This window comes from Trachurus trachurus (genome assembly GCF_905171665.1).
Source record: "Trachurus trachurus genome assembly, chromosome: 11".
NCBI lineage: Eukaryota > Metazoa > Chordata > Actinopteri > Carangiformes > Carangidae > Trachurus > Trachurus trachurus.
In genome coordinates, this window is record NC_139904.1 from 14,029,360 (window position 1) to 14,041,037 (window position 11,678).

The 11,678-nt window shown below is 39.1% G+C and overlaps 2 protein-coding genes across 2 annotated transcripts; both read left to right on the forward strand.

Moving 5' to 3' along the window:
- Window positions 1-270: 270 nt before the first annotated feature.
- Window positions 271-5,783, forward strand: LOC310993192 (uncharacterized protein; the record flags this gene model as incomplete). The annotated part of the gene is made up of 4 exons (XM_083981507.1): window positions 271-283; window positions 1,449-1,559; window positions 2,604-2,810; window positions 5,560-5,783. 4 exons carry the CDS (start codon window positions 271-273, stop codon window positions 5,781-5,783), a joined length of 555 nt encoding a protein of 184 aa, XP_083837633.1.
- Window positions 5,784-8,486: 2,703 nt separating this feature from the next.
- LOC310993193 (uncharacterized protein) lies at window positions 8,487-10,549 on the forward strand (the record flags this gene model as incomplete). The annotated part of the gene is made up of 3 exons (XM_083981508.1): window positions 8,487-8,623; window positions 9,110-9,220; window positions 10,326-10,549. The coding sequence occupies exons 1-3, from the start codon at window positions 8,557-8,559 to the stop codon at window positions 10,547-10,549; spliced, it is 402 nt and encodes a 133-aa protein (XP_083837634.1). The 5' UTR covers window positions 8,487-8,556.
- Window positions 10,550-11,678: the final 1,129 nt, after the last annotated feature.

The window sequence follows — 11,678 nt, forward strand, 5'->3', positions numbered from 1 at the left end:
CCCTGAGTTTGACGTGAAGTGGAAATTGAAAAGCACTCATCTTTTTTTCTTTCTTTTTTTAACCATTTCCAAAGACCAACCCAAGATCCTGATATAAAACCAGTGACCAGAGCTGACAAAACTCATTTGACCCTCCAGTTGGATCGTTGAACGTCTCCTTGACCTTTTGCCTCTTTCTCATTTAATTTTTTTGTAAATACTCTGATAATTGCTCTATAAAACAAACATCTGAGCAAAATGAAGTTGCTGGTCTGTGCAATTTTCATGGCAATGGCTGTTACAGGTAGGTTATATCCTCTTGTTGCATTTTCATTTTTGAAAACAAAAAATGCATTCTCTCTTAATGTTTTTACCAAAACTTGAGCTGCAAGGATTTGTCAAAAGAAAATTAATTGGCAAATATTTGGACAATTGATTAATCTGTAAATAAATAATGTTTACCAGGCTGTTGCTTACTTTTATACCAGAGCTATTATTCTGAATTTTGCATGTTTCAAAGGAATAAGTTAAAAATAGTGAAAATATACGCACATCCTTTGCTTGGGGTGCTGGGCCAAATGGACAGTAGAAAATAGAAAAAAGAATATAGAAAAAATAGCCCGCACAACCTCGTTTTTGCTCCAGAATATTTTACTGACACAACGTTTCGGGCTCTCAGCCCTTCATCAGGTCATCAGGATGATGACGGCCAGAGAGGTTTAACTTATTGAGAAAGACTTGCTGTTTTTTCTACCTTTTTCACAAGTAATGCATCTATGCTTCGATATTGTAATTAAAAAAGACACAGATTTGGCCCTTCATCAGGTCATCAGGATGATGACCTGATGAAGGGCTGAGAGCCCGAAACGTTGTGTCAGTAAAATATTCTGGAGCAAAAACGAGGTTGTGCGGGCTATTTTTTCTATTTTCAAAGGAATAAGTTCTAATGCAAACTTTATATTCACACCAGATAAACCTCCTAAATTAGCCACTTTTGTTGTTATGTATTGTTTGTCAGTGAAACAAGATACACATTTTCATTTTAAATGAGCTTCATGGATTGTTTAAGTGTTAATATTGGGTGATGATGTAGGCTATCTGTCCCAACTGGTCCATTTTCAGATACATTTTCAATTTATGCTTTAATCAACATGATAACAAGAAAGATTTTCTGATGGAACTTTGTTTTAAGTCCTGGCAAGCAGAACTGTTGTCAATCTGTATTATTAAAGTATTACGTAATAAATTGACATGTGACTTTCAGGCAGTGTGATTCATATTAAAGCTCTGACTAAAGTTTAAGGAATGTTTGATAGTCAGGTTTTATCATGTTGAAATGGTATTTCTGTAAATTATGATAACATTGATGTTCCTCGTGTAGGTCAGTTGTGGTTTGTGTAATGTTGATTTCACTTATTTATTTCCCTCCCTTTGTTCTTTATAAATCTCACTTTTGTTTGGTGTCATAGGTGAATCTCTGACCTGTAACACCTGCAAGGTTGGAATCGGAGGCAAATGTCTGTTCAGCTCCACTGAAATCTGCAGTGACTCTGAGAGCAACTGCTACTGGGGAAACCTGAGTGAGTGACAATTCAACCATCCTCCAACGACCTGTTGTCTCCATTACAACCAACAGAGAACATGTTGTCTTATTTCAATAATCTCCTCACCCATTTAACTTAATCTGCAACTTTTTGTAAGATGTTGGAAACCACAGAAATTGGCCTGTTAAATACCAGATTATAATGTGAAGGCATGTAATAATGCAAATAATGATTGATGATAATTACTTTATGTGAATAGCACCTTTAAAAAGAAAGTGCTTTGACATAAAAGCAGAAAACTCGAGACCAAAAGCAGAACAACAAAACAATAGTGACATAAAACCCATAAGAACGCAAAAAACACAGGAAATACAGTATGTGAATTGAGAGTGCATGGGTGGGAGGAACCCCAGTGAGATGTAAGATGATGATGTAATGGTGCATGCAACTGATGGAAATATATAACAAAAGGGATTTAAAAAAGTATCAGTATGTCAAAACTTAATCTTTAGTCTCCATGGCATGTACTGTAGGTAGCCGAGTGACAAACCCTTGAGCTACAAAGGACTGAGGTTGACTCATGTGCAGAGCAAACAAAAGGAGGTGTTTCAAAAATGTACCAAATGAGGCACTGTAGAACAAAAGCACATGAGGAAAATTGGCAAAAGTTTATAATTGAATTCACAACAGTCACTCAAAAAGATACAACCAAAAAAGAAAAAAACAGGTCCGAAATATTAGGACATAGATCAAAAAACAAAAGAGTAAACTGCATCACAGCCTTAAGGAAATCCAAAACTCAGGTCCAGTCCAAAACCAAGAACAGTCAAGATCGAATGATTAAACAGTGGAAATACTCAGCAAAGACTCACAGGGTTTAAATACTGTGAGACAATTGGACAATTGGATGAGACACATGATAAGCCTCACAAGAAAAGTTGTGCAAAAAAAAAACCCCGAAACCCTCAATGGTGGCATCTAGTGGTAAAACAAAATGAACGTAGCAAGAAACAGATACAAATACAGTAGATCGGCTAATACTGAAGTGATGTGTGGTGTCTTTGTCTTTTTTCGTCTCAGGCTTTAACATCAGCAGTTTGATCAGCATGCAGACTCGAGGGTGCTTGACCTCGGGCCTCTGCAACCAGACTGAAACAGGAACGCTGCTGACTGCTGGGTACACCGTCACCAGAACCTGCTGCAGCACAGACTGCTGCAACGGAGCCGAGTCCATTCAGCTCCATCTCACTGCTGCTTCAGTCGCCGCCCTTGTGGTCGTTTGGAGCAGTTGGATCCATTAAAAAAAAAACAACAACAACAACAACAACAACAACCAAAAAAAAAATCCTTTTGTCATGATGATTTGTCTCATTTCCTGTTAATGTCCTGTTTTATTTTGAAATCCCCTGTGTCTTGTCTTGGTGTGTCTCACCTGTGTCTCCTTGCTCCCTTGCCTGCCTTGCCTCAGTGTTTTCCATTTGCCCTTTGTTGGTTCGTCTGCGTTTATGCTCATCGATACCTCTGTGCTCCTGCCAGTTCCTGTGTTCCTTCAATAAAAGGTTTCTTTATTCCACCATACCTTCTGCGTTTCGGCCCTCACCTAATTATAGTGCAATGCTGATTACGCATGCAACTGTGTTTTGAATATTTTTATTATGATGCAAAAGGTTAGACTGTATATGATCGTTGGTGATGATGGATGACTCAGTGCTTCTAATGTACAGTTTGACTATAACTATGTAGACTTTGCACGCAACTCTACTGTGACACTCCTGTAGCCTCTATACGTGGACATGACGGCTTTTGGGAGTATATATATTCATCCCAACTGAAATGTTCTTCATCAGATAGTCACTAGATTCAGACCGAGGCGGTAAGACATTGAATTCACTTCTGTTAAGAAGCAAACAAACAAACAAACAAACAAACAAACAAACAAACAAGAAAAGCAAAGCCCGTTGACGTGATGGATAACCTTTGGAAAACATTGACCATCCTATGCACCTTCATCGCAGCAGGTGAGTTCAGAAAAAGTATGATTTAGACTGTGTGAAAATAAGAGTACACTCAGTACAGATGTATTTCTTTACAAAGAAGCTAATGGCAGGGGACATATTATGCAAAACTCACCTTTTCATTGCTTTAGTATGTGTATTTGCGTATCCGGAGTGCCTCCTCACCCCTTAAACGTAAGTTTTGACAACTACGTCAACATTTTGTAAACTGCCATAGTCAGAAAATGTGTCTCTTAACAAGCCGTTTTAATTTCACCCGGCTTATTACATCACAAGCCGGGTGATGTGAATATTCAAGCCCTCGCTCCCGTGGTTACCATGGTTACCTCAGCTACCAGAGCGAAGACCCTTTAGAGCAGGGCTGTGAAACTGGTGTGTAGAGAACCCAGCTGTGGTTCAATCTTCTCAATCTCTCAATCTTTTGGTTTTTCTGACCCAAGCATAACATTACTTATAGACAAAAGGAGGGGTGCTCTTGCGCTTCAGCCGGTGAATCGGTGCTCTCAGACAGGACCGGTAATAGAAAGGTGCAATTGGGTCACTTCACAGAGGACTAAACCCAAAAGAAACAACTGGAGCACTCGATATAATGCAGAGGTTTAATAAAGGTGCATTATATCGAGTGCTCCAGTTGTTTCCTTTGGGTTTAGTCCTCTGTGAAGTGACCCAATTGCACCTTTGTATTACTTATAGACATCAAGGTACCATGTCAAGAAGCAGAAATGAGCATAATATGTCCCCTTTAAAGCATTTATATTATTGTTCTTTTTTGTTTTTGTGAGAGAGAATGTCTTTAAAGAGACCCTGAGGAGTTTGCTTTTGGTTATAAAAGAGTCTCCTATTGATGTGGATGAATCTACATTACCCGCAAGTTGTTAATGAGTCAATTTTCGCTAAATATATCGTTTTGTCTTTATAGTTATTTTGATATTATTATTTAGTGGTTTGTCCGTCTTGCGCCGGTCCAAGAATTTGGACCGAAGGCTCATGGGAAATGTAGTGTGAAAACACTTTGCTTTCCGAAACTCCTCGTAGTCCCTTTAATTCAAAGTCTTTGGTACATTTTGTCTGACCTCAAGACTAACTATACATGTCTGTGTTAATTATCAACCAGAACTATTGTGAGTGGATAAATGTGGTCAAAAGGAGTCAACCATTACCTTCATTACCTTCAGACTCATTATCGTGGACAAACAAAGTGACTTGGGACAAACAAAGATAAAGATTAATGGCTATGTTCACTGCTGTTCGTGGTTACACTTCAGGCAGTTTAATGACACTGGTACAATTATCTTGGACAGGACTAATTGCCTCAGATCTCAGAGGAGACTGCTGTTCTGTTCTGGGACTAGAGGATAATATAGTTTATTTACAAGCAACATAAAACAGGTGCTCTTTGAATTGCCCTTAAAAAGAATAAAAAGGTAAAACATGTTGTAATTTCTCTAAAATACAAAAATGCATAGACTGTAAGGAAATGTATGAAGGCAGAGAATTCACAGAAGACACCAATTAATCTAATTTTCTCATCCAGTCATTTTATGTTCTCCTTTGTTTCTCTTATTCTTCCTTTGTACAGTGAACTGCCTTTGCTGCAGAAAGTGCCCTGCTGCAACGGATACGGCCTGTGTGGGAGGTGTTACTATCTCCTGTAATAACGCAACTCATAGCTGTTTTACTGGAAAAACAAGTAAGGCACCATCTACAACACTGTCACACAGATATTATGGGTGTATCCACTGTGCCTATAGAATACAAGCACTGTATACACTCTATAGGCGAAGAATATGTCATCAAACAAAAGAAAATTTGGTTATATGACAATTTTGTCAGTGTTAAATTGATAGCTCAAACTTTAAAAATAAAAAAGGGAAATCACCATTGATCTTTTTATTGTCCTTTTATAATCTTTGAGTTTCTTTCTCAGAATTGATGTAATACAGTGGCAATACAAGACACATACTGGTGTAGTCCTCAACGGTTTCAACATTACTTTCATCCATCTGTTATATTCTTTCCAGAGTTCAACGACACCAGCCGTGACCCCGTTTACACCCGCGGATGCATTGTGAAGGGCATGTGTGGGAAGACGTTCACCGGCATATTCCAGGGCTCCGTTAACATGACCACCTACAGCTGCTGCTCCAGAAATCAGTGTAACGGAGCCTCGTCCGTCCACATCTCTCTGACCGTGGCCGTCTGTGCTGCCCTCCTCTCTGCTCTCTGGGGCACCTGGGAGTCGTAGTTTTTCATGATCTGCCCCTGTTAGACTGGATTTATTTTACTGTTTGCACTAATTACTCAGCATGTTCTTCTCAAACATTTTTTTTTTTTTTTTACCAATGAACAGATCATTCACTGCTAAATCTTAATCAATTAATTTACTTTAAACCTGAATATAAACTTGGTTAAGGGATTTATTTTCCATTCAATGAAGCATCATTGAGGAAGATCACTACAAACCTTTGTTTGCCTATTGCCATCATTTATTTATTATAATTAAAGCTACAGGCTATCACCAAGAACACTGAGATCACATCTCTAATATTTGATAGAGGTATAAGTTTGAAGGATTTTTACATTAAGCAGTAGCACTTCTGTTAAATCATGTAGATTTACCTTAAAATTAACAACCTCTTGGCCAATTAATAAGCTTGTTTAGAGTGTTTTCTGAAGAAATAAAACTGAAATGTCTCATTCGTCCCTTATTTCCTGGAGTGAACTTCCTGATCTGGTATAAGAAACAAAGTTGTGATGTGAGATTGTTGAGGTGGTTATACAGTAACAACAAGTCAACAATAAACATTCACATGGTCCTTAGAAACAATCATGGCTGATGGAGACCAACAAGGGAGGTTATATTCAAAACTGCATACTATACTGCCTGTAGCTACGTACTGATTTGGCCAAAATGCAGTATGTAGTATGCAGTATGCAAACAAAAGCAAAGTCTGCAGTATGTGAAAAATTCCCGGATAGACATGTGATCCAGTTAATCCTGCTCGCACCTGCAAAACACTTTAAAACCAAGGACGCCCCCTTGTGCACCGCGCACAGGAGCAGCACAGTGACAACACAACCACACTGCAACATGATGACAATGTAGAAATATTCTGCAGAACAATAAGTGCAGCAGTGGTCTGGTATATTACCTGTAGCAGCAAAGAGTCAACTAAAATATAGTGATTTACTCTTCTAATAAATCTTTAAAACATGGATTTAAAGTTGGAATTGAAAATGTATTAAAAAAGTCAGATAAATTCACACACAGCAAGAATGTGTGAATGTGTAGTACAGATCAAAATGAATTGTGTCTTGTGTCATTATTAGGTATTAGTGTATTGTAAGATAATAGTGAGGTGGAGCTGAGGACTCATTACATCCAGCAGGAGACCTCAGTGGATATAATACCATTGACTTTGGATTTGGAGTCTGGGGTTTGAATCCCAGTCAGAGCCATTTGGCCTTATGGATAGTATGTAGTTTGGGTCAAAAGAAGAGGAGTTTATTATTGGACCTGGCCACCGTCTGTCTTTGTGTCTCGTGCAACATGGCTCTGTATGTTAAAGAGGAACTAAGCAGGATTTTCAACTATGCTACTTTTTTACCCTAATTGCAGCTTTGGAGTAATTGTGATGGTTAAATAAATGACGAGAGGAATGGAGGCTCTCCAAAACCAACCTTGCAAGATCAGTTCCTCCGACCCCGTGTCCTAGCTCTCATCTCGGTGGCACCGTGACACAAACGCGCCCCGTAACCCGTAATCTCTTCTTTATGACAGATAATAAGCCTGCACAAATATACACATTGTAACACGTATATGATTAATAATGTTATCCACCGCTCCATGGATTGCCTTCTCGCCGGCTTCATTGAAAACAATTGCACATGGCCAGGAGGAGGGTTAGCAAAACAGAGGAAAAGCGACCGGACTACTGCAACTGCGACTGAGAAGAAGAAGCAGAGCCCGGGGACAAACGGCCTCGGCACATTTTCAGTTAAAGCAGAAGTAAGCGATCCGGTCGTTTTGGCTAATGCTGCGTTCCAGGTAGGCTTTTGAAACCGTAAATTACAGCTTCGAGTCACAACTTACGACTTTGTAGCGTTTCAGGCAACCCACTGGTGTTTTTCCGACCTGTTTTACCTGTGAAAGTCACTATAACGGCCACTCGTAACTTCCAACCCGTGAACTCGTACCAGATTGAACTGGTACGACTTCACAGGTCGGAAAAACGCGAGTTACGAGTTTCCTTGAATGCACCATAACAGTCCTCGTCCCTACGTCACCACATTCACGGCGTCCCTTGGCTGCACACACAGCCCTGCATGCCGTTCTCTCTCCTCATTGGATAAAAACTGTAGGATACGATAAATGTTTTCTCCTCGGCTCAGCGCAGAGCAGAGTGACTGACAGACCCGTGTTTCGGTCCAAACACTCTATGTAAGTGATTGCTGTCGGAAGATATAACTATTTAAGACTTATATTAACACAAATATATCACTTACTTTAAATGGGGGGAGAGAATGGGGAACAGAAACAGAAGTTAATGATAGTCCCTGCAATCTTGGACAATAAAGTAGATTACAACTCAGGGCATTAATTATAAACTTTCCCTCATACTGAGTTTCAGGAAACAATTATCAATTATCTAGTCCCTTTTTTTTGTTTACCACAGCCTTTTATGTTTTTTATTGTGGCCTTCCTTCTTTCAGTATCAATCATTACTACCGTATTTGTCTCTTTGTTATACCTTGTATGTTTGAGGTGCCGTACTTGGAAATCCACAAGTAACAGGTGATGAATGAAGTATTATCTCATCTGATCTGATCGTTTTTCAGACCCTCCTCTTCAACCAGGAACAAAAAATCTGACAGGCCTCATTCCTTTCCTGTTTAGTCAGAGTTAGGGTTAGAACTTGATCAAGTTTCCTTCAGACAGTCACTAGACTCGGATCGAGGCAGTAAGACACTCAAGTCACCTCTGCTTAGAAACAACAGCAAAAAAGCCCGTTGACCTCATGACTCAGGTAATGATGAAGAACCTTTGGAAAACACTGGCCGTCCTTAGCGCCTTCATCGGAGCAGGTGAGTTCAGAAAAATTATGATTTAGACTTTCTGTCAAAAAATGAGAGTACAAATGTATTTATTTGTGAATGACAGATTTAAAAGCTTAAATGTTATTGTTCTTTCTGTTTTTATGTAAGAGAATGTCTTTAATTCAAAGTCTTTGGTACATTTTGTCTGACGTTAAGACTAATTATACATGTCTGTGTTAATTATCATAATTTGTGGACAAATATTTAAAAGTCACATGTGCTCATCAGATGTCAATGAGCAACCGTTTAAAAAGAATGTACAGGTAATTATAATTGTCACCTCCCTGAAATACAACAGTGTAGCCTATAGGCTGTAAGGAAGGCAGAGAATTCAAAGAAGACACTAAATAATCTACTTCTTTCATCTCATCTAGGTCCTTTTAAGTTCAACTCTTCAGCTCAGACAAGGAACTATGTTGTTGAGCGAGTTACTGTAAATCTGATTCCCATCTTTCTTTTTCCTCCTTTGCACAGTGCACTGCCTGACCTGCCGTAGTTGTCCAGTTGGTGTATTTGGGACGTGCCTGCTGACTGACGAAGTCACCTGTAATAACGCGACTGAGAACTGTTTCACTGGAGAAGCACGTAAGGCAACATCTACAACACTGTCACACAGATACAGAGGTGTAGGCTATTTACCCGACTAGAAACACTATACACTCTTTACCCACAGAATAGAAAATCAAACATAAGGAAACTTGGTTACAGACCAGTTTCTTCACTGTTGAATTATTAGCCCAAAGTTTAAACATTTTTATAAAAAGTAAATCGCCATCGATCTTTTTATTATTTTTTTTCTATTTTATTTATTTATATTTTCATCTTTTTTTTCCAACAACCAATTGTTTTTTTACGCTATCATATGACCTATGAGTTTTCCTGAAATACTTCACCCACAGCACCACTTTGATGGACCTTGGTTATCATGGTTTGTCATAATTGGTCATGGCCGTGGTTAGCTACTACAGTAATGGCCAAAAAGTACTTGATTGAGTTAAGTAGTTAAAAGTCACACCTGGTTTATTCATCAACTCTTTCCTTACATTTTTCTGCAATGATACAGTTTTGAAGTAATTATTTAAAAATTAGCTTCCCTGACTGTCTGGTGAGCAACTGGCCGGACCTCAACAGGATAAACCCACAATACTGACAAACATGGCTGCACTTGTTGTTGGTGTCCCATCCCTCTTTAAACCATTGCATATACACCTTGCAGCCTCTCCCACTCAATCACTTACCAGCTGATGTCAATTCAGTCTGTGAGGGTTTAGGGCAGGGGTGTCAAACGAGTGGCCTGTGGGCCAAAACCAGTCCGGCAGAGGGTCCAATCTGGTCCTCAGGATGAATTTGCCAAGTGTGAAAATTAGAAGACAGAAGAGGGATAATATTGTTGAAATTGCAGGACATTTTAGATTGTTTATAATGTTTTGTGAAAGGATAGTTCATAATGTAAACATCTTAATACTGTACTAAAACAAAGAGAAAAAGTTATTTTTATTTATAGGTTATCATGCTATTATTTTACTGGTCAGGACCACTTGAGATTAAATTTGTGGCCCTTAAACCAAAATGAGTCACTGCACCTCTCCCTCTGCACTGGCTTGTTTTTGTGTTGTTTGTTCTCTGTGAAACTGTAGTTTTCTCTAATTTTGACATTATTTAAATCCCTCTGTGCTTTCACTACTCCCAGAGTTCAACGCCACGGGGATCCTCACCCTTCACACCCGTGGATGCCTGGACACGGACCTGTGTGGGAGGACGCTGACTGGGAACCTCCTGGGCGCCGGTTACACCGCCTCCTTCCAGTGCTGCAACACGACTCTGTGTAACGGAGCCTCGTCCGTCCACATCTCTCTGACCGTGGCCCTCTCTGCTGCCCTGCTCTCCTCCCTCTGGGGCACCTGGGAGTTGTAGTTTTTCATGATCCGCCCCTGTCTCCACTGTTAGAGTCGATCTTGACTGTTTGCACTAATTAATCAGCTATCCTATTGTCCAACTAATGAACAAACCATTGTAATTTTACATCTTAAACAATGAATTGGTTTTAAAACTGAATATAAATGTGAGAAAATTACATTTGAAGGGTTTTACAGTAGTTAGTACACTTCTGTTGAATCAGGTGTAGATTTACTATACTTATAATTGACTTCCTCTAGGCCAATTATGCATTTTTATAAGAAATAAAGATGTAATCTCTCATTTTATGTCCCTTATTTCCTGGACTGCTCGATCTGGTATTAATTACAGGAGCAAAGAAACAAAGTTGTGATATGAAACCTGGGTACGACATGCTAACTCCCACTCACAGACACAGGACAAGTTTGTTTGCATGTTAACATTTTTATATTTTTGGCAGGTGCAGCAGGATTAACTGAATTAAAAGTCTGTAGCGGAAACATCACTCTGAAAACTTTCAAAAGTCTTTGTGGGGTTGCATTTTGAATTTTCAGTGTGATCTTTCCTCTATGGACATTTAATCCAGTTAATCCTGCTGCACCTGCAAAACACTTAAAAACCAGGGACGCCCTCTTCTGCTTCGCACATCCTCCGAATACAGGACAAAATAGAAATTTTCCTTACAGAAATTTTGGCAGTGGAGGCATTTCCAAGGTATGGCCTCTGTCAACATGGGAATTGAACTCACAACCTTAATATCAGGAATCACAAATTGTACAAACAATGCTAAAGAGACACATGGTCATCTCTCTCTCTCTCTGACCACTGACATGAAGGAGCTGTCAACCTGTCTGCATGCATTTGTGTGAGTGAGTGTGAAGAGTCGGAAGAGTCACTATACATTCAGCTGGATAGTTCAGTGATAGTTGAGTGGATAATGGCATTGATAAGAAGAAGAAATCAGAAATGTGTGACACTGGCATTTAAAGGGTTAAAATTCAGAAAATAATTGAATATTTGGTAGTTATGGTCAGGGCTGAAGTTGATAAAAAGATTGATGAAAAAACGGAAAAAAAAAACTTTCACAAATGATATTTTTAGGGTGTTTTGGAAGAGGACACTTTTAAGAGGTTCTTTTTAATTCTGA